Source organism: Salmo trutta, chromosome 20 (assembly GCF_901001165.1).
Source record: "Salmo trutta chromosome 20, fSalTru1.1, whole genome shotgun sequence".
Taxonomy (NCBI): Eukaryota; Metazoa; Chordata; class Actinopteri; order Salmoniformes; family Salmonidae; genus Salmo; species Salmo trutta.
Window position 1 is genome coordinate 42632884 of NC_042976.1, and position 24088 is coordinate 42656971.

The window sequence follows — 24088 nt, forward strand, 5'->3', positions numbered from 1 at the left end:
AACGTTGTTTGCTCTGGTTGCTGCCTGGTTGACTGGTTCTTCCAGCCTGCACCTCAGCCAACTGTTTGCAGGTTGGCTACTCAGGACGGCAAACATGGTGCCAGCATTGCTAAATGAAGTGGTCAACCTGTTGAAGTGCAGTGGACCATTGATTGACATTTCTATGCGTTGTCTCTTTTTATTCAACGCAAATAATATATTAAATAGTATCTATAATATCTGAACTGAGATGTTATTTCTAAAATATAAAGATATTTGTAGCCGGAGACAAATTAATATAGACTAGCCAACTTTTCCAATGTACAATAAGTAAAGATTCATTGTTATTGTGAAAAGCATCTGATATGATCATATTTCACAGGTTCCATTTCATTTATAAACATAGAAATGGTACAACCGATCATTTAAAAGTTTCATGAGCACTATCCCCTCTATCAGAGACCAGTGAGACCAGATCAGAAGGATAGACTAGCCTACTACTTCCCTACTACTACTGCAAATGAGATAAATATTCAAAGTAGAGTTTTGAGTTATGAGCCTTTACTGTAGGCCCTATGTGTCAGATGCAAATAGGGAGAGCTGAATTTCCAAGTGAAATTAGGCTTCTGCTGACAAATCTAATCTGTCCAATGGGGGGGATCAAAGGCCAGCAGATGGGTGACTACTGCTCTGTCACCATGTCCACCTGCCCCAGGGCAAACAAGGCCACACAGGTAAGAGAGAACAATGAACCCACCCCAATTAAAGTGGCTGCTGTACACACAAGAAATGAAGCATATAGACAAACACGTGGCCCCACACGGAGACAACAGAAAAGGGTATAACTACCATAAAAAAACATTACAGAGGACTCATCCAAGTCTGAAGTCTTATTACTTTCAATTTCCATCAGCAAGTATATTTAGGTCTACCACAGCTTTGGGGTCAATTCAGGAAGTAAACTGAAATTCAAAATGTCCAAGTCTCATTCCCAATCGGCACCCTATCCCTTAGTGCGCTACTTTTGACCAGTACCACAAAGCTCTGGTCAAAAGTAGTGCACTATATAAGGCTCTGGTCAAAAGTTGTGCACTTTATAGGGAATAGGGTGGTATTTGGGACGCCACCCAAGAGTTAGGCCAACAACCTTCTAAAGCCCTCACCTAGTGAATTTGTTCATGAAAATACAATACTATTATGCATACTGTATTCACAGACTTCTCTTTCTACTATGACGTCACCTGACCTGACCATATGTCTCTACGATATGTTGCCTCACTTCAAATGTGTCATCATCATATTTACAGGCTATTATCATCAGTCACTGTAATGAACTGTTATGCCACAAGATGTCACTGCAGACAGGTATTATTGCAGTTGACTTACATGACTCCGTTCCATTAGTATTATTATACTGAGAATCCTGATCATGAAGTAACATTGCAATATCCAAGCGCCTTCTTAAATAAAATATGATACACATTTATAAGTCAACCATCCATGTTGATGAGAAGGTCCACAGATCCACATTCCACTTTGCATTCATAAGCTCCACAAAGGCACAGAAACAATTTGGACCCATTGACAATTCAGCAACTGAAAAACACTGAATACATAGAACAATCTGCATTGTAAATGGATGAGAATTGAGTGTTAACTAGGAACATGTCAGAATCTTTTCTCACATTCCTTTCAATTAATATGACGAGAATAGATTTAGCGTGAAAAACAACAGGTATTAAAAAAGGTTACACATTTAAAATGCTTTCTTTCAACCATATGAAGTATAAACATGATCCAACATGAAAGAACATGAATTATTCCTGAAAAGAAAATCTGTCTGTTTCTCATTTTGTTTCCAATGAGAGATGACAGTGGTGCCATGTTGGGTGCTGTGCGTTGGCATGGGTAGAGGCAACCATATATTGGTGCCCTTGTACCCACCTCTGGGGTTAATCTCCAAGAATGCTGCCATTATCCCCAATTTCCAATCAAACTGTCGTGTCAGTGTGTTGCTATTGTGGCCGGTTCATCAGGCAGGCACAGGCTCTGGGTGCAATTTTGATGAGTCAGTGAATCTAAGCTTCCCACAATGGGCCTCTGGAGCCTCCACAATGGTGTGGACTAATGCACGCTTTCAGCCTGCCGCTGCTGAGTATGCAAGGCTTGTGCGAAAGCGGCAGTAAACGAGGGGCTTGGTAGTATAAAAACAGAAGTGAGGGCCTAGGACTCGACATTGTTACACTGGATCTGTTCCACCTCAGTACTCTGTAAGTATTCACACAACTTAGGTAGAATGTGAACATCTGATTCCTGTGCATCGGCGAACCAACCAGTGGGATTGATTACATCCAATATGGGAGATATATATTTGATAATTGTATCTGATATTTCCCCAGTGCAAACTGAGAGCTCAACTCATTCAACATGAGTTGTTTGGTGCTTCGCACCTTGCTCAGGAATCAATGTTCACTTTCATGTATAGCTAGCTACCAGAGAACCCAGAGTGAAGCTCTCCGTTTTAGCCTAGTTTCCTCATCTCTGGTCTTCCTTGTCCCCGTTTGGTAGAGAGCAACCTCACGGTGGAAATAGCAACCATGAACACTCAGCAGATGGAGCAGATGGGCCAGTTCAAGATCACTGTCTGGGAGGAGGAGAACTTCCAGGGCAAGCGTTGTGAGTTCCTGCTGGAGTGTCAGAACATCATGGAGAGGGGATTCCAAAAGATCCGCTCCATCAAGGTCGAGAATGGACCGTAAGTCTCTCTTTGGATGTCTACACCAGCCTAAAACAGAGGAGCTGTACTACATTACTGGTAGAGTAGTGATGTAGTATTACTATATTAGACCCATGGATGTTGTTTGGTCAATCAATGGTTTTGAGGGTTTTTAGCTCATAGGTTGTGTTTGAGTAGAAAGTGAGAAATATGGTCATGGTAACATTCATTTCTAGCCTTAGTTCCTCTCAGAAGCTAATGTATACTTGAATATTATATTCTACATTGCAGTTGTACTGTACTGTTGTGAACCTGCCCTCAGTTGATAAGCAAAGCTTGGTATGACAATGCTACGTTTCGTTATCACTATCATGTCCACTCAACACTTGATAGCCTGATTTGGGCAATCTGTGTGCAATATAGTTTATGTATCATTTTTACATTGTTTGGACCAAATGTTATAGCTGAACGCAGTACATGAGATAATCGATTTGTGCGCGTTGTTAACCTTAAATGTAGCCCGTTGTTTTGTTTCTGTCAGTCAGTCAAAGTAGGCTACTGTTGTAATCTCCATTGAGTCCCAGCTGCCTGCCTTGTGTTCTGTTCAAGCGGCTGACTGGCGATCTGATAATGGTCCAAAGATGCAGCATGTGGTGTTTACTTTGGCCCTTTGTCCTGTAATCAACACAGCGCTCTGTGCCATGGGGCGTTGCACTTTTGTTAACTAACCTGACACTCTATTTTCTCTCTTTCTCTCTTTCTTTCTCCTCCCCTCTTTCTCCCTGACTGTCGTTTAGCTGGGTGGGTTTTGAGTACCCCGAGTTCCAGGGCCAGCAGTTCATCCTTGAGAAGGGAGACTACCCCCGTTACGAGGCTTGGAGCGGAAACAGCAGCTACAGAACCGAGCACATGCTTTCCTTCAGACCTATTAAGTGTGCTGTAAGTTCCTCCCACACACATGTCATTTCAAGGATAAAGAAAAGCACCCGTCTGAAGCATATTTAGGAATGAAGCACAGTAATAGTAATCGTGTTTTATTAAAGGTTAATATAGTCCCATATGATGCTTGTGTTTATATTGTATCATAGTACCGTCATACCACAATTCTCAAATCCATCCGTTTTGGATTTTTCCCCCAAAATCTCTAAAATATGATGAGGCCATATGAAAACGAATCATGGCTCCTGCACCTCTATCAACAGAACCACAGTGACAGCAAGGTGACTCTGTACGAGTGCGAAGACTTCCAGGGACGCAAGTTCGAGATGTGCGATGACTACCCCTCTCTACAGGCTATGGGCTGGTGCAGCAAGGAGGTTCCCTCAATTAAAGTCAACTCCGGAGCGTAAGTCTTCTCTTATTTCTGTAACCTATATATGCTTTCGTTACAAACACTCTAGGCTCTGATACGTAACTAACATTGACAAAGACATAATCACCCATTACTTTCCAAGACGATTGGTTTTGTGCATTTCACAACAGCTTAGGACTGCATCCGGTCACATATTACCTACATAGCAGCCTCATATATTTTCTGTGATTGAGTCCCATTAGAAAAATTATCAAGTGAACAACATGTGCCCTTCTCTTTACAGCTGGGTGGCCTATCAGTTCCCCGGTTACCGTGGCTACCAGTACATCCTGGAGAGAGACAGACACCAGGGAGAGTACAGACACTACAATGAGTACAGCACTCAGGCTCACACCAACCAGGTCCAGTCTATCCGCAGAATCCAGCACTAAGTCCACCTGACACTATCCTCCAGCGGCTACCATGTACTGACCATGCCATGACATGTATTAAATTAGGCAATAAAGGCTTTATTCAAACTACGGAAACAGAGTGCTTGTGGCAATTCCTTGCTTTAAAAAAAACGGACTCTTGATCAGGACATATAGCTAGCTATGTATCTGTTTAAAAGCCCGCGGTAGAGTCTTAACAACCCATTGCCACAGCGGCTAGCTGTATACTCCAACACAAGTGAATCCCAAAGGCATTTCATGATATGACAAATACATCAATACATAAACCAGGGTAAATACCACCTTTCTGTTCGGATAGGATGTATATTGTTCTTGTCAGATTGTATCTTATTTCCAATAAATAAAAGCAAGAGATCACTATTGTTTCCACCATTTGTTATTGCAATGTTGTGTTTTGTAGTAGCCTACCATGAAGCCAATACAAAAAAAGAGGGGTTGGGGGCTAAACTGGGGAGTCAAAGGATCACCTTTCTTTTACTGTGACAACAAATCAAAAGAGCCATAAAATTTTACCAAATGAAATCGACAATATATGCCACATACATGCCCCTGGAGGCAATGGATTGATCCCCAGCAACGCCACTCGCGTTCTCTGCTATATCCCTCTCTGCCCTAAAGGTAGGCTATCAATAAAACTTGAAAATACCTTTCAAATATGTTTTTAAAAAAGAACAAAGAAATGAACAATATGTTTCTGTGCTTATGCCTTGAAATAACCTACACTACATGCCCAAAAGTATATAGACACCCCTTCAAATGAGTGGATTCGGCTAGTTCAGCCACACCCATTGCTGACAGGTGTATAAAATCGAGCACACAGCCATACAATCTCCACAGACAAACACAGGCAGTACAATGGCCCATACTAAAGAGCTCAGTGACTTTCAACGTGGCACCGTCATAGGATGCCACCTTTCCTACAAGTCAGTTCGTCAAATTTCTGCCTTGCTAGAGCTGCCCAGGCTAACTGTAAGTGCTGTTATTGTGAAGTGGAAACATGTAGGAGCAACAACGGCTTGTGTGGTAGGCCACACAAGCTCACAGAAATGGATCGCCAAGTCCTGAAGCGCATAGCACACAAAAAGAATCTGTCCTTGGTTGCAACACTCACTACTGAGTTCCTAACTGCCTCTGGAAGCAACGTTCGCCGGGAGCTTCATGAAATGGGTTTCCATGGCCAAGCAGCCGCACACAAGCCTAAGATCACCACGAGCAATGCCAAGCGCCGGTTTGAGTGGTGTAAAGCTCACCGCCATTGGACTCTGGAGAAGTGGAAACGCGTTCTCTGGAGCAATGAATCACGCTTCACTATCTGGCAGTCCGAAAGACAAATCTGGGTTTGGCAGATGCCAGGAGAACGCTACCTGTCCCAATGCATAGTGCCAACTGTAAAGTTTGGTGAAGGAGGAATAATGGTCTGGGGCAGTTTTTCATGGTTTGGGCTAGGCCCCTCAGTTCCAGTGAAGGGAAGTCATAACGCTACAGCATACAACAACATTCTAGACGATTCTGTGCTTCCAACTTTGTGGCAACAGTTTGGGGAAGGCCCTTTCCTGTTTCAGCATGACAATACCCCTGTGCACACAGCAAGGTCCATACAAAAATGGTTTGTCTAGATTGGTGTGGAAGAACTTGACTGGCCTGCACAGAGCCCTGACCTCAACCCCATCGAACACCTTTGGGATGAATTGGAACGCAGACTGCGAGCCAGGCCTAACTGCCCAACATCAGTGCCCGACCTCACTAATGCTCTTGTGGCTGAATGGAAGCAAGTCCCCGCAGCTATTTTCCAACTTCTAGTGGAAAGCCTTCCCAGAAGAGTGGAGGCTGTTATAGCAGCAAAGGGGGGGTCCAACTCCATATTAATGCCCATGATTTTGAAATTAGATGTTCAACGAGCAGAAGTCTGCATACTGTTGGCCATGTAGTGTATGGTTCACTCAACAACAATCATATGAATGAATGAAGTGTCACGCCCTGACCTTAGAGATCCTTTTATGTCTCTATTTGGGTTGGTCAGGGCGTGAGTTGGGGTGGGCATTCTATGTCATTTTTTCTATGTTTGGTATTTCTTTGTTTCGGCCGGGTATGGCTCTCAATCAGGGACAGCTGTATATCGTTGTTGCTGATTGGGAGCCATACTTAGGCAGCCTGTTTTCCTTTGGGTTTTGTGGGTGGTTATTTTCTGTTTAGTCATTTGTTACCTGACAGAACTGTTTGGCTGTTGTCTTTTGTAAAGTGTTCTCTTTTTTCATTAAATTACAAAGATGAGCACTAACCACACTGCGCCTTGGTCTACTCCATTCAACAGCCGTTACATGAAGGCAGAAGGTTCGCGCAGACAATGTGAGTTGTCCAAGGTGCTGACCACTGCAGCCATGACAAACTAATTTAAGACCAAATAAACTATTTTAATTGGGGGATAGCCCCACTATGTAGGGTCAGGCTATTGCTGAGACTGCCATTGCATGATACTGCTAACACATTTGCCAAGTTGTGTATAATATATGCATGTTTTCTTGAACCGGATTACGTTTTAAATCACACTTGCTACATCCTTATTGAATGTTTGTTTGCTGTGTCGTCTGACAGTTCAGGTCCAGGACATTCAATTCCGCGTTAGCCTACACACCCTGAGACTTGCTCATGAACCGCAGACCGGTAAAAGACACAGGCCCACACCCAGTCCAGGATCTTTTAATAAATGTTCAACTATACACACCTTTCCCAAATACACATTTCTATCCTGACTGATTAAAACGGCCGCACAGTACAGAGGAGCTTGGCAGTCGTTTCGGATGGTGGGGGAATAGGTTAGGCCAGTGTTGCTTGTGTTTCAATCCCTAAAACTGGTAAGTCCAACGATGAGTAAGAGAAGATATAAATAGTTTTTAGGTAGCCTAGCACTCTCTTTGCCTGTGAACGAGTTGGGAATTATTTTAAATGCAGGAGGCACTGCACTTGTCTTGGCTTCTCACCATCGATTTACTGTGCGCACATTGGAATGGTCTCATTTTGTAATCAGATGTATACAATTATATATGTATTTCTGTGGGATTGCTTTACAGTCAATAGACCTTATGTAAAGTGTTATTGAAGGGTGGAATCCTAATTTGAGATTCGTGCATAACTACCACCACTGACAAAATGATTTATGCGCACAGGTGTCAAATTATGAATCGACCTGAAGTGTTTTAGAACCTATCGTTTGTTTGAATTGACAAATATTCATTTGAAACTATAAGGACACTATATAGACATCAAAACTGAAACTATAACTTGGAACACACCAGAATGGGACAATAATATTTAATTCAAACCTTTCGAAAATGATCTAGCATTCGAGGCTTGTTTTAAGTTGCCTGCGACCTGTTTAAAGACTCAGGCAGCTAAAGCAAGTCTGGGACGCCAGACACAACTCTTCTGAGCAGCAGCAGCGGAACGCGTGGAGGGAGAGGCGTGGTGGGGACGTGGAATATAATCGCCTACCCTATGAGTCATATAATAGCCTTGCTTAGCAGTCACATACATACTCTCTGGTCTCATATCGTTTGCTCCTGTTATCTTTGCCTTGGACAACTATGACTTGATAACACATTTTCGTGAAGATATGACATTTGCATCAATGCATGTTGATTTACAAGAAATGGAATATCTTATGTTTATTATGTTTTATTTAATTATTGTCCTGTGTTGTGATTAGAAATACGTATTATTAAGTTGGTAAAAGTAGCATAAAACATCTACAAAATCTACAATTTGCTGTACATTTTGCATGTCCATGGCATATGACAGCTAATAAAGTGTTTGCCTTAAATACTGTTTGACTGTCATTCCCGTTTTATTACACGTACTCACTGAATATTTTCACAGCTGATCTCATTAACGTTATCTTTCCACAGTGTACTTTTCTTCATATTCCTTAGGCTAGGACTAGGCCACTTTTATATGGAGGCAGTTATTGAATTTCAAGGAAAATCTTAATAAAGAAAATACATTATTATTATTATTAGAATTATTATTTCTTATTATTATACCGAGCCTCTGTATTATTAGGCCTATTATGATCCTGATAATGGGTATGGTTCTGAGTATGATTCCTTATATTATTATTATTAGGCCTATTGTTGTTATTGTTGTGCTATTATTAGGCTAATGGTCTTTTGTGGATCATGGATGGGGTCTTGTGAGGTAGCTTGGACGCTCGTCTTCGCAGGATTGCTTTTGATTAATAGAGAATTGTTCTCTCGTGGCTTTACATCGATAAACCTAATTTAAGATATTGTTTTAGATTTAGCCTCATTACACTCCGATTGTACATAGCCTTATACCTATAAACATAAGGTCGGTGATACATTTTTCTTGTTTTCCCAGGTTCATTGAGGCGTGTTTTTAAGGTCAATATTATTTTCATACATGAAATAGGCCTCTGTGTTTGCAAAGAGGTAAAGAGGCGGAAAAGAGAGGGGATCTGAACTGGTTTTCCATGTCAAACACTTCAATTCTCCATAGAAACTCTGATCTTAACGCGGAAACTTTATTAAACCCTGATGGTGGATTGATAAGACCGAATTTCTCTCGGATCTTTTTATTGTGGAGACCGGGGAGAGATGACAGAGGCAAATTGCTCTTTTAATTAAAGCAATGCACCAGAGGAAATTGCTGTCTGAATATTGTCTCAGAGATGGGGTTTGTGACAGTTGCCTGGAAACTTCAATCTGTCCCACATTTATTCCAGATCACAGTTATGAGATAAAGTTTAATAAAAATCTTTGCCCGAATGAAATCCAACCCTTTCTTGAACAACAGCTACAATGAGACAGAACTGCGGAGGAAACCTTATGTTTAACATGTATCTCTCAGGTTCGTGCTTTTGTACGTGACATTTGTAATATAATTTCTTTATAGGCTATTCAGATGAGGGAAATGGTCTTTATTCCTTGGGTAGTGATTCTGCTTCTAGCTAGCGATTGCTCTGCCTTTTCAATCTATAACCCGTCTCCTCTTTTGTCGGAAATCGGATATCCTCTTTCCTGAACGCGTTTCCTGGCTTCAGCCGTAAAGCTTGGAGGAAGAAACCACAAATATTAGAAAACCGAGGATTAGTTAGAGACTAGATTATAAAATGAAACCATAGCTTTTAAAGGCTTTTTATAATATTTTCAAATCTGAATATAGATATTTCAACGTGGAATAAGGATATAGTTTACAGAATTGTCTAATGTTTTATTGTATTTTAACATAATTTTGCAACGAAAACTTATTTTACATTAATATATGCTATATTTTCTAATAATATTGGTTTAATAACATATGTATTTGTGTTAATAACCGGTCTATTGCAGATCCAACAGAAAATCTGTTGAAAGAAAGCAAAGGTGCATCCTGGAGTCCCATAAACACAGGAGTGCAAAAAGGTAAGAAACGGTTTAAATTTGTATTTATTATATGCATCCCAACCCAGCATTATAGGCATTCAGAGCATTTTTATCAATTAATATAAGCTTTACCTTTTAATAATTGTAATAATCTACCGTCCATAGAAGCACTGCCATTGATTGGATTAGAGATAATTAATCACATGAAAGAAAATGATAACACGCTTAAAAAAAAGGGTTTTACAAGAGTGGACAATAAACACGTCATTGGGTTGTTTGTGAACTGGGCACAATTTTTTTCGTGCTTTTGTAACTGTAAGACATAGACATTGCGGAAATTTAACCAAATTGTTGTCCAACTACTGATAGGTTATCGACATGTTTATTTTATGCGTAATTGGCCACTTATTTTGCAAATCAAGTTAAATCCATTTTTCAAATAGCCTATCAAAGGATGAATGCTTATTTTCCTGTATTGTCACCGTCACAAATGTCTACTATTATGTGTTCTTTTGAATAGGCAGTGGACAGATTCAGCTATGGCAGTTTCTCCTCGAACTCCTGTCAGACAGCGCCAACATGTCCTGCATCGCCTGGGAAGGGACGAATGGAGAATTCAAGCTAATTGAACCCGATGAGGTGGCACGGCGATGGGGCGAGCGCAAAAGCAAGCCCAACATGAACTACGACAAACTCAGCCGCGCATTGCGCTACTACTATGACAAAAACATAATGACAAAGGTCCATGGGAAGCGATATGCTTACAAGTTCGACTTTCACGGGTTGGCTCAGGTTTGTCAACCCTCATCAACGGAGCAAGCTCTTTATAAATTCCAGAGTAATTTTGCCCCCATTCCCTTTTCAGGGATTTCAAAGCTGAACCTGGTTGGTCCAGGCGTCGGTTCGTCTGGATTCTCGTATTGGCCGGGGTCGCCACCGACTCTCTACCACAGTCACAACCTCCAACCCCCGGGACCGTTTGGTTCTGTGTCTGCCTCGCACATCAGTTGCGTCAACAACATCAACAACCTGAATAATATCAATAACCACTACAATTGACTCCTATTAACTCTACAAATAATGTAGTTTAAAAAGGCCTAATCATAATTCACAATGGTAGCGCGCCTTTTTAAATGAGGCCTCTGAATTATGATTTTCCCTCTTGAAATGTTGTCTTGTGGACCAACATTTAAAAAACAACAACAAATAAATGGGCCTATGGGAAAATCATTAAACATTTATGGAAAGTAACACATTTAATCACATGTTTTTTTGTTTTTTTAAAGATATGAAGCCTATATCAAACAAAATCTAGATTAAGAACCATTTTCTTGGCTATTTTTCTCTCGTTGATAAGACATTACGAAAACGTTCTCGAACGTTGCAGATAGAAATACTACAAATAGAGCCGACGTAATTTCCTTATTCTACATGCCAGAGATGCATGTTTTCGCTACCTGGACGTTGCAAAATGTTGCGTCCTACTGAACGCATCCCTGGTGTCTCCAAGAGATTGTCTGGCTTCTACCGCCACCAGGTGGCTATTAATTAGGCATATAAATACTGTTTTGATCTCAAATAAGCTTGCAGTGTACTTTTCAAAGTAGAGATATTACTGCGACTCTAAAAACATTATGGACGTAAAGATATATCGTCACTTTAAATAGCCATCGTTATGTAGATGTAGCCTACACGGGCAGTTTACAATGCAGTGCAGGTGTCTACTAGTTACGACAACAAAAGGGTTTGCCTTTTCGTTTTCATACGTTTTCCTTATAGCCTATTTTGATATTTGACACACAGATTCGACATTTTTATGCACGGAAATAAATACATAGATTGTTCGATGAACACTTAAAACCTCTTAGAAATGATCTTTGAAATTGTAGCCACATTTTTCCAAAAAAGCTATATCCACCAATTTTTCAAATTTGTGTTTCTCATCGGAAATGATTGCCTATGGGTATCTTAATTTATGTGTAAAATATTACTGTTCTCAGATTTTCTTGTGTATGATTGTTAGACTTTTTTTGCAAAATGTTATACATCCATTGTTTAGCTGGAATGGATTGTTCATATCCTGTAAAATGTCAAATGTAGGCTAATTGTTTTACATACAGATCTCATATTACTGTATGAAAAAAAGTTGATTTAAAAAATATGTATATTGTGTCCTAAATCTATCATTTGTACATTTCTTTATAAACATGTGTGTTACTTGTTACATTTGACTCTCTAAAACCTAGCAGTACTACCTATTTCTCTGAGAGTGAGGCGCATATGTAGCATTTTGAAAAACACGTAATTATTTGTCTCTATGAAATGAAACCATCAAGTGATAGATTTTAAACAAATACATATCTGTCATTGAACAACCCCATGCCATGATTAGATAGTGAATAAACCCACTAACCTCTTTCATCATTTGTTTAAACGATAAAAGCTAATTTACCAACATTTCTGAAAATGGGTAGGTCTATATAACGTTATGGAATGAAACTCTTCACATGTACCTATTCCATTACATCATATTCGTTCTTTTGTTGTTAGCCTACTGTAGCCTATAAAATGATCATGTTATTGAATAAATCGAGTGTCATTTGTACATTGGTTGTCTGTCATTTGTTAAGGTTTAGGCACGCATGCTATTAGGCCTATTGTAGCCTAGATTTGTAACATTTTGTGAATTTAGCATGTTATTTTACATGCATTTTATTTTTGCAGAATTATCACAGAATGTATGAACATTTTGGGAATTTAGAATTTGCAGATCATTTTTTCAAGTGCGCAACACATCTTTCGCTCTCAGCTTGGTTGATGATCTTATGGTGACGTATTATTAGACCTACATTATTTTAAGCCGCACAGGGGCGCGGCGTCATACCGTTTCCATAACATTACTGACAATTGGACTGATCTACATTTAAAAACATGACCCACTGTTCCATGTGCTATTCTGTTTTGTGGGAGAAACGTTTTGTGTTACTTTAAATCTAGACAAAAATGAAGTAGGGCTATTTCAAAATATGTTTTCACCTTCATTGCTGTGGATCAGGTCATTGGACACACTTACAGTGCCTTCAGAAAGCATTCACACCCCTTGACATTGTCCACATTTTGTTTTTGTACAAAGTAGGATTATGATGGATTCAATTGTCTTTTTTTTTGTCAAAAAACAACACACAATACTCTAATGTAAAAAAAAATAACGAAAAATAAAACACTAATACTGTATGTCTTGATTAGATAAGTATTCAACCCCCTGAGTCGATACATGTTAAAATCCTATTTGGCAGATGTGAGTCTTTCTGGGCAAGTCTCTAAGAGCTTTCCTCACCTGGATTGCATAACATTTGCCCATTATCCTTTTCAAAATTCTTCAAGCTCTGTCAAATTGGTTGTTGATCATTGCTAGACAAGCATTTTCAGGTCTTGCTATAGATTTTCAAGCAGATTTAAGTCAAAACTGTAACTCGGCCAGTAAGGAAAATTCACTGTCTTCGTGGTAATCAACTCCTGTCTAGATTTGGCCTTGTGTTTTAGGTTATTGTCCTGCTGAAAGCTGAATTCATCTCCCAGTGTCTAGTAGAAAGCAGACTGAACCAGATGTTCCTCTAGGAGTTTGCTTGTGCTTAGCTTCATTCCATTTCTTTTTATCCCGAAAAACTCCCCAGTCCTTAACGATTACAAGCATACCCATAACATGATACAGCCTCTATTATGCTTGAAAATATGGAGAGTGGTATTCAGTAATGTGTTAAATTGGATTTGCCCCAAACATATCACTTTGTATTCAGGACAAAAAGTGAATTGCTTTGCCACATTATTTTTGCAGTATTACTTTAGTGTCTTGTTGCAAACAGGATGCATGTTTTGGAATATTTTTATTCTGTACAGGCTCCATTCTTTTCACTCTGTCATTTAGGTTATTATTGTGGAGTAACTACAGTATATTGATGGTACGGGTCTACATGCCTTTCAGATTGCTTGAATTTGGTAAATAATTACTTCACATAAGCTCCTATGTAACATTAACCTACATCTAGACATGCAGTGCTGTCAGGCAAGTGGTTTGAGATGCAGAGAAACAACTATTCACTCGTTGTCTGTGGAGCCAATTTGAAGTCATAGACGGAGAATGCCTCCTGCATGGTTGCATATTGTGAGGAGGCTGATAAGAACACGGCAGTGTATGTGTGTGTGACCTGCATATCAATAGAGCCACCAGGGACCCTTTCCTCTATTGACGTCAGGCAGGCAGTGCTCGAAACACCAGACACATTTCAAATACCCTGTCTCCTCTCCCTCTGTCTGCACATTGCCAGACCAACAGAGGGCAAGGCGTGATCTCAGTTTCTCTCTATTCTTGTTCTCACACTATAGAACACTTATAGAAAATATCCCTATAACAATGACATTCACTTTCAAAAGATTAAAAGAAGAGCACAAGCAAGATATGTACAGTGAGGGAAAAAAGTATTTGATCCCCTGCTGATTTTGTACGTTTGCCCACTGACAAAGAAATGACCAGTCTATAATTTTAATGGTAGGTTTATTTGAACAGTGAGAGACAGAATAACAACAAAAAAATCCTGAAAAACGCATGTCAAAAATGTTATACAGAAGATGGTCTTTTATCAAATAAGGCTAAGTCCATATTATGGCAATAACTGCTCAAATAAGGTGTCACGACTTCCGCCGAAGTTGGTTCCTCCCCTTGTTCGGGCGGTGTTCGGCGGTGCCGGTCTTCTAGCCATCATTGATCCACTTTTCATTTTCCATTTGTTTTGTCTTGTCTTCCCACACACCTGGTTTCAATTCCATCATTACATGTTGTGTATTTAAGCCTCTGTTCCCCCCCATGTCCTTATCCGGTATTGTTTATTGTAAGTGCTTGTGCACGTTATGTCTGTTGTGCGATAGGTTTTGTACCCATTTATTGATTGTTCTGTTTTCCGGTGGTTTTTATTATTAAACTGCGCCGTTGGAAACACAGTTTTTATTCTCCTGCGCCTGACTTCTCTGCCGCCAGTACGCACCCCTTACATAAGCAAAGATAAATTACAGTCTATCATTACTTTTAGACAGGTCAGTCAATCCAGAAAATGTCTATAACTTTGAAAGTTCTTCAAGTGCAGTCACAAAAACCATCAAGCGCTATGATGAAACAGGCTCTCATGAGGACCGCCACAGGAAAGGAAGACCCAGAGTTACCTCTGCTGCAGAGGATAAGTTCATTAGAGTTACCAGCCTCAGAAATTGCAGCCCAAATAAATGAGTCACAGAGTTCAAGTAACAGACACATGTCAAAATCAAATTTGAGATTTTTGGTTCCAACCAATTTGAGATTTTTTAGTTGGAAACAAAAATCTCAAATTTGGATTCATCAGTCCAAATGACAGATTTCCACAGGTCTAAAGTCCATTGCTTGTGTTTCTTGGCTCTAGCAAGTCCCTTCTTATTATTGTGTCACGATTCCCACCGACGGTGGCGCCCCCTCCTGCTCGGGTGGCGCTCGGCGGTCGTCGTCACCACCCTATTAGCTACAACTGATTCCCTTTTTGGTTTTCCCTTCTTTTTGTTTTTCCTAGCCACCGTGCTTCTTTCACATGCATTGCTTGCTGTTTGGGGTTTTAGGCTGGGTTTCTGTACAGCACTTTGAAATTTCAGCTGATGTACGAAGGGCTATATAAATACATTTGATTTGATTTGATTTTGGTTTTGTGCACCTGTGTTTAGTTTGGTTAATTAGCGGGGCTATTTATGTTAGCCGGTCCGCTTCCGTGTTGTGCGGGATTATTTCTATTGTGACGGCTCATGTTCGTGTCGGCGCTATTTTACGCTGTGTGTATTTTCTCCCCTGTGTTTGGGAATATTTTGTTTGATGAGTGAGTGTAAATTAAATACGCCACTACCCTGTGCTCGCTGCTTCCTGTGCCTCATTCCTTCAGCACGACTGCCAATCCGTTACATATTGTTGTCCTTTAGTAGTGGTTTCTTTGCAGCAAAGGCCTGATTCACACAGTCTCCTAATGAACTTATTATTTCTTTGTGTGGTTCCCACCGTGAAGCATGGAGGAAGAGGTGTGATGGTGTGGGGGTACTTTGCTGGTGACACTGTCAGTTATTTATTTAGAATTCAAGGCACACTTAATCAGCATGGCTAACACAGTATTCTGCAGTGATACGCCATCCTACGAAGTGGCCACCTGGCCAGGCTCCGTAAAAGTGCACATCGCACACCACTCCCGAGTATACTACTAGCCAATTTCCAGTCTCTTGACAACAAGGTAGACGAAATTTGAGCAAGGGTTGCCTTCCAGAGAGACATCAGAGATTCTAACATTCTATGTTTTACGGAAACATGGCTCTCTTGGGATTTGCTGTCGGAATCGTTCAGCCACCGGGCTTCTCCATGCATCGCGCCGACAGAGCTAAACACCTCTCTGGGAAAAGGAAGGGCGGGGGTGTATGCTTTATGATACAGATTAACGCCTCATGGTGTAATCATAACAACATACAGGAACCCAAGTCCTTCTGCTCACCCGATCTAGAATTCCGTACAATCAAGAGCCGGCCATTTTACCTACCAAGAGAATTCTCGTTAGTTATAGGCACAGCTGTGTACATTCCCCCTCAAGCAGACACCTCGTCGGCCATCAAGGAACTTCACTGGACTATATGCAAACTGGAAACCATACATCCTGAGGCTGCATTTATTGTAGCTGGAGATTTTAACAAAGCAAATTTGAGAACAAGTCTACCTAAATTCTTCCAGCATATTGATTGCGCTACGCACATGCTCAATACCCTCAACCACTGCTACTCTAACTTCCGCAATGTATACAAAGCCCTCCTCCACCCTCCCTTCGGCAAATCTGACCACGACGCAATCTTTCTCCTCCCCTCTCATAGGCAGAAACTCAAACAGGATGTACCAGTGACGAGAACCATTCAACGCTAGTCCAACCAATCGGAAGCCACGCTTCAAGATTGTTTTGATCTGGTCAGCCTCAGAGAACCACATCGACCTATACGCTGACTCGGTGAGTGCATTTATAAAGAAGTGCATTGGAGATGTTGTACCCACTGTGACTATTAAAACCTACCCTAACCATAAACTGTGGATGGATGGCGGCATTCGCACAAAAATGAAAGCGCGATCCACCGCATTTAACCATAGAAAGAGGTCTGGGAATATGTCTAAATATAAACAGTGTAGCTATTCCCTCCGCAAGGCAATCAAACAAGCAAAATGCCAGTACAGAGACAAGGTGGAGTCGCAATTCAACGGCTCAGACACGAGACGTATGTGGCAGGGTCTACAGGAAAGCACGGACTATGAATATAAATCCAGCCACGTCACGGACACCGACTTCACGCTTCCAGACAAACTAAACACCTTCTTTGCCTGCTTTGAGGATAATACAGTGCCACCGTCGCGGCCCGCTAACAAGGACTGCTCCCCCCCTCCTCCTTCTCCGTGGCTGATGTAAAACATTTAAACGTGTCAACCCTCGCCAAGGCTGCTGGCCCAGACAGCATCCCTAGCCGTATCCTCAAAGCATGCGCAGACCAGCTGGCTGGTGTGTTTAAGGACATATTCAATCACTCCCTATCCCAGTCTGTTGTCCCCACATGCTTCAAGATGGCTACCATTGTTCCTGTACCCAAAAAGGCAAAGATAACTGAACTAAATGACTACCGCCCGTAGCACTCACTTCTGTCATCATGAAGTGCTTTGAGAGACTAGTCAAGGATCATATCACCTCCACCTTACAGGTCACCCTAGACCCACTTCAGTTTGCATACCGCCCCAACAGGTCCACAGATGACACAATCGCCATCACACTGCACAATGCCCTATCCCATCTGGACAAAATAATTAGTAATAATAATTAAGTAAGAATGCTGTTCATTGACTACAGCTCAGCATTCAACACCGTAGTACCCTACAAGCTCATCATCAAGCTGGAGGCCCTGGGTCTCAACCCCGCCCTGTACAATTGGGTCCTGGACTTTCTGACGGGCCACCCCCAGGTGGTGAAGGTAGGAAACAACAACTCCACTTCGCTGAACCTCAATACTGGGGCCCCACAAGGGTGCGTGCTCAGCCCCCTCTTGTACTCCTTGTTCACCCATGATAGTGTGGCCATGCACACCTCCAACTCAACAGTAGTGGGCTTGATTACCAACAACGACAACGAGACAGCCTACAGGAGGAGGTGAGGGCACTCAGAGTGTGGTGTCAGGAACACAACCTCTCACTCAAAGTCAACAAAACAAAGGAGATGATCGTGGACTTCAGGAAACAGCAGAGGGAGCACCCCCCCATCCACATCGAAGGGACAGCAGTGGAGAAGGTGAAAAGTTTTATGTTCCTCAGCGTACACATCACAGACAAAGTAAAATGGACCACTCACACAGACAGTGTGGTGAACAAGGCACAACAGAGCCTCTTCAACGTCAGGAGGCTGAAGAAATTTGGCTTGTCACCCAAAACCCTGAAAAACTTTTACAGATGCACATTCGAGAGCATCCTGTCGGGCTGTATCACAGCCTGGTACGACAACTGCACCGCCCTCAACCACAAGGCTCTCCAGAGGGTGGTGCGGTCTGCACAACGCATCACTTGGGGCAAACTACCTGCCCTCCATGACACCTACCGCACCCGATGTCACAGGAAGGCCAAAAAGATCATCAAGGACATCAACTACCCGAGTCACTGCCTGTTCACACCGCTACCATCCAGAAGGCGAGGTCAGTACAAGAGAGACTGAAAAACAGCTTCTATCTCAAGGCCATCAGACTGCTAAATAGTAATCACTTACTCAGAGAGGCTGCTGCCTACATTGAGACCCAATCACTGGCCACTTTAATAAATGGATCACCAGTCACTTTATACAATGCACTCTAAATAATGCCACTTTAATCATGTTTACATATCTTACATTACTCATATCACATTTATATACTGTATTTTATACCATCTATTGCACCTTGCCTATGCCGCTCGGCCATCGCTCATCCATATACTTACCTGTACATATTCTCATTCACCCCTTTAGATGTGTGTGTATTAGGTAGTTGTTGGGGAATTGTTGGATTACTTGTAAGATATTACTGCACTGTCGGAACTAGAAGCAGAAGCATTTCGCTACACTCGCATTAACATCTGCTAACCATATGTATGTGACAAATAGACTTTGATCTGATTTGATCCCATTTGGTTTGCTCTTAGTGGGATTATCATTTGTTTTTCAACAGGACAATGACCCAGCACACCTCCAGGCTGTGTAAGAGCTATTTGACCAAGAAGGAGAGTGATGGAATGTTGCATCAGATGACCTGGCCTCCGCAATCACTCGACCTCAACCCATTTGAGATGGTTTGGGATGAGTTGGACCACACAGTGAAGGAAAAGCAGCCAACAAATGCTCAGCATATGTGGGAACTCCTTCAATACTGTTGGAAAACCATTCCTAATGAAGCTGGTTGAGAGAATGCCAAGAGTGTGCAAAGCTGTCATAAAGGCAAAGGGTGGCTACTTTGAAGAATCTAAAATCTATTTTTATTTGTTTAATGTTTTTTTGTTACTACATGATTCCATATGTGTTATTTCATGGTTTTGATGTCGTCACTATTATTCTACAATGTAGAAAATAGTAAAATAAAGAAAAACCCTTTAGTATTAGTAGGTGTGTCCAAACTTTTGACTGGTACTGTATATATATATATATATATATATATATGTTTAAATAACTGAATACAATACAATCGAGGTGAGGGCGTTGGAAATGTTTTTGGCAGTTAATCTGCTTCTGTTCTGTGGGTGGCACTGTGTGCCCTTTTTAAACGATGGGTCCCAATCGCTCAAAGGCCCTAGAAGCCAGGTGGACAGGGGAGGTCTGCCAGTCACTGGGACGACAGTCCAACTTGGGATGGGGGGAAGTTTCAGCGGGTGGAATAGTGACAAACAATTGGAGGTTTAGCAGTGCAAATATCATGGTACTACTATATGGACACTCAATCATTATGGTACTCTTCAATGGTAAGTTTACAAACATATATTAAGATAAAACTTTCAGTTCTATTTATCTCATTATAGTAAATGGTGAAATAAGTATAGCCAGTTATAATTGTAATGACTTTAGTAGATAATAAGAAAAGACAAATCAGTATTTACCTGGCTAAAAGAGAAGGAATATAATATCTATTGTTTACAGGATACTCATTCAACAATTTTAAGTTTCCACACAATGAAGTTGTGTGGAAAAAGGACTGGGGGTGGCGAAATATACTTTTCCCATGGGCAAATAAACTCAAAAAGTGTGATGATATTAATTAACAATAATTTTGATCTGAATGTGCAAATTGTTCAAACAGAGCCGCAAGGTAGATTCATTATTTTAAAAACACTATATATACACAAAAGTATGGGAACACCCCTTCAAATTAGTGGATTTGGCTATTTCATCCACACCCGTTGCTGACAGGTGTATTAAACCGAGCACACAGCCATGCGATCTCCATGGACAAACATTGGCAGTAGATTGGCCTTACTGAAGAGCTCAGTGACTTTCAACGTGGCACCGTCTTAGGATGGGAATTGGGAATTGTTTTCCCTGATCAGGGCTTACACAGCATGAATGTGAAAGTACAGCAAACAAGAACAGGTTTACAATGTGATCAATGTACTAAACAGAGATATTAGGTATTATCTTCATATACCTGCATTTCTTTTATCATTGCACAATATACACTGCTCAAAAAAATAAAGGGAACACTTAAACAACACAATGTAACTCCAAGTCAATCACACTTCTGTGAAATCAAACTGTCCATTTAGGAAGCAACACTGATTGACAATAAATTTCACATGCTGTTGTGCAAATGGAATAGACAACAGGTGGAAATTATAGGCAATTAGCAAGACACCCCCAATAAAGGAGTGGTTCTGCAGGTGGTGACCACAGACCACTTCTCAGTTCCTATGCTTCCTGGCTGATGTTTTGGTCACTTTTGAATGCTGGCGGTGCTTTCACTCTAGTGGTAGCATGAGACGGAGTCTACAACCCACACAAGTGGCTCAGGTAGTGCAGCTCATCCAGGATGGCACATCAATGCGAGCTGTGGCAAGAAGGTTTGCTGCGTCTGTCAGCGTAGTGTCCAAAGCATGGAGGCGCTACCAGGAGACAGGCCAGTACATCAGGAGACGTGGAGGAGGCCGTAGGAGGGCAACAACCCAGCAGCAGGACCGCTACCTCCGCCTTTGTGCAAGGAGGAGCAGGAGGAGCACTGCCAGAGCCCTGCAAAATGACCTCCAGCAGGCCACAAATGTGCATGTGTCTGCTCAAACGGTCAGAAACAGACTCCATGAGGGTGGTATGAGGGCCCGACGTCCACAGGTGGGGGTTGTGCTTACAGCCCAACACCGTGCAGGACGTTTGGCATTTGCCAGAGAACACCAAGATTGGCAAATTCGCCACTGGCGCCCTTCACAGATGAAAGCAGGTTCACACTGAGCACGTGACAGACGTGACAGAGTCTGGAGACGCCGTGGAGAACGTTCTGCTGCCTGCAACATCCTCCAGCATGACCGGTTTGGCGGTGGGTCAGTCATGGTGTGGGGTGGCATTTCTTTGGGGGGCCGCACAGCCCTCCATGTGCTCGCCAGAGGTAGCCTGACTGCCATTAGGTACCGAGATGAGATCCTCAGACCCCTTGTGAGACCATATGCTGGTGCGGTTGGCCCTGGGTTCCTCCTAATGAAAGACAATGCTAGACCTCATGTGGCTGGAGTGTGTCAGCAGTTCCTGCAAGAGGAAGGCATTGATGCTATGGACTGGCCCACCCGTTCCCCAGACCTGAATCCAATTGAGCACATCTGGGACATCATGTCTCGCTCCATCCACCAACGCCACGTTGCACCACAGACTGTCCAGGAGTTGGCGGATGCTTTAGTCCAGGTCTGGGAGGAGATCTCTCAGGAGACCATCCGCCACCTCATCAGGAGCATGCCCAGGTCTTGTAGGGTGGTCATACAGGCACGTGGAGGCCACACACACTACTGAGCCTCATTTTGACTTGTTTTAAGGACATTACATCAAAGTTGGATCAGCCTGTAGTGTGGTTTTCCACTTTAATTTTGAGTGTGACTCCAAATCCAGACCTCCATGGGTTGATAAATTGGATTTCCATTGATTATTTTTGTGTGATTTTGTTGTCAGCACATTCAACTATGTAAAGAAAAAAGTATTTAATAAGATTATTTCATTCATTCAGATCTAGGATGTGTTGTTTTAGTGTTACCTTTATTTTTTTGAGCAGTGTATTTATGTGACATTATCTCTGTCTATACCCTCTTAACCAGAAATTACATTTTACATTAATGTTTTATTTCAGTCCCTTGTGATTTCACTAATGGATACACCAGTTCAACCCAAAGTCTCCCCCAAAGTTCAGAAATGGAAAAGTTCAGAAATGGGCAATGTTTCTCCATTTCATGCAAATTTCATCCATTGACATCTTGGTAAAACTGTTCAAATAAATCAGATGGTCACTGAGTTGAGTACATCAGTACTTTGTGTGTGAGGAGGTGTTATCCCAGGGGTTAAGGGTCAGTGTTCTCTGACTGTTGTTTTGAAGTGATCGAGTCAGTAACTGACTAACTCTAACTCGCAGCCGGTGGGAGGTATTATTAAGCTAATCCAAATGGGCTCAGTCACACACACCACACCTACAAGCTCTACATTTAACTGCCTCAGACGAGGAGAGATTTTAAAACCCTGGAGCCAATTTATTGCACATTTCTGGAAATATGTGACTGCAAATCAAGGACTGGATAAAATTGAACCATTGGTATATCGAGTTCTGTGATACTTTATACAGTGAACGGCAACGCTTTTGTCTAGTCTTGACAGAGATAAGGAGCAGCCAGAAAAATACATTTGTTATTGGTTCTCCGTGGCTCTGTGGTCCTCTCTGGTTGAGTTGGCAGAGCATGGCGCTTGCAATGCAAGGTTGTGTGATTGATTCCTGCTGCGGCCAACCATACAAAAAAATGTATTCACGCATGACTGTAAATTGCGTTGGATAAAAGTGTCTGCTAAATGGCATATATAACATGTAAGTAAGCAGTTTCATCAAGAAAGATGCCTCCTCCCTGTGTGTCCTTCGCTCTACTGTCATGTGTTACATAAACACAGAGATTCTCTCTGTGATGGGATTAATCGTGGAAAGTCTGGCTAAACTGTTTTAAACGTCACCCGTAACAGACACGGTATTCCCTAGATTTGACACCAGCAAATAATTGAGTTCTGATCATCCATAAGGTGCAGTACAAGGACAGGGACACAGATAAATGTGTAGGTTTTTGAAATTCAGGGATCACTATTCTTGGTCAGTTGGTCATTCATTGTCGTACATTTTCAGCAGAGGGAGGCACCTTTCTCTCTCAATGGTAAACATGACTCTGTGTCCTCAGCTACCATTCACAACTACGTGTTCTACCACCCACAGCGTGATCTTTTACCTCGATCCATTCACTGTAAACTGGGCTAAAGTGGATTAAGCTCAGTCAATATAGCTGCAGTTGAGTGGTGTCCCATACTGTAGCTAGTCGAGTAGACTGCAACTACACGCAGGATCAGGTATAATCTTGTTGAACAGATTAGGAGTGGCAGTTATAGCAAGTGAAAAGAATAGCCCGTAATCCCTCATGTTCCTTGTTCCACTTTAGTTTCCATTTAGTTGAACTTTACTTTGAAGTCATACCTCTACCACAGTGGCACAAAGACCAAAATATGGGCTTTCACTACAGTCAATACAACATTTAAGATAAATATAAACCTAATATATATAAATCAACATTAATACACCCATCTAAAGATGACATGAATGATTTTACTATTCACAGACATGACGCTCAAGCACAGATACTTTGACCTTGTACTACATCATCGGAGTGAAAATGTTGCATTCATCTGGAGGCAGCTCTGCAGAGTGGTCACTATATGGCACAGCAACAACGTCATAAAATCGGATTTTAAACCTAACCCTAACCTTAACTCTAAGCTTAACCACACTTCTAACCCTGATGCTTAACGCTAACCTTAAATTACATTTGTACAATACAGCCATTTTTTACTTTGCAGCTGGCCTATCTAAGGGGAAACTTGCGGGAATGTTACAGGTGTCAATGGCTTGCCTGAAATCATCCCAGATTAGAAGGGGTGTAGTTGAAGCAATG

General features: G+C 41.6%; 2 protein-coding genes across 2 annotated transcripts; both read left to right on the forward strand.

The window, feature by feature from the left end:
• The first annotated feature begins 2182 nt into the window (after positions 1-2182).
• On the forward strand, positions 2183-4534 carry LOC115156100 (beta-crystallin A2). The gene is made up of 5 exons (XM_029703401.1): positions 2183-2249; positions 2548-2734; positions 3493-3634; positions 3898-4040; positions 4291-4534. The coding sequence occupies exons 2-5, from the start codon at positions 2577-2579 to the stop codon at positions 4436-4438; spliced, it is 591 nt and encodes a 196-aa protein (XP_029559261.1). The 5' UTR covers positions 2183-2249; positions 2548-2576; the 3' UTR covers positions 4439-4534.
• Positions 4535-7323: 2789 nt separating this feature from the next.
• On the forward strand, positions 7324-12442 carry LOC115156102 (protein FEV). Its single transcript, XM_029703402.1, has 3 exons — positions 7324-9322; positions 9805-9876; positions 10358-12442. The coding sequence occupies exons 1-3, from the start codon at positions 9274-9276 to the stop codon at positions 10894-10896; spliced, it is 660 nt and encodes a 219-aa protein (XP_029559262.1). The 5' UTR covers positions 7324-9273; the 3' UTR covers positions 10897-12442.
• Positions 12443-24088: the final 11646 nt, after the last annotated feature.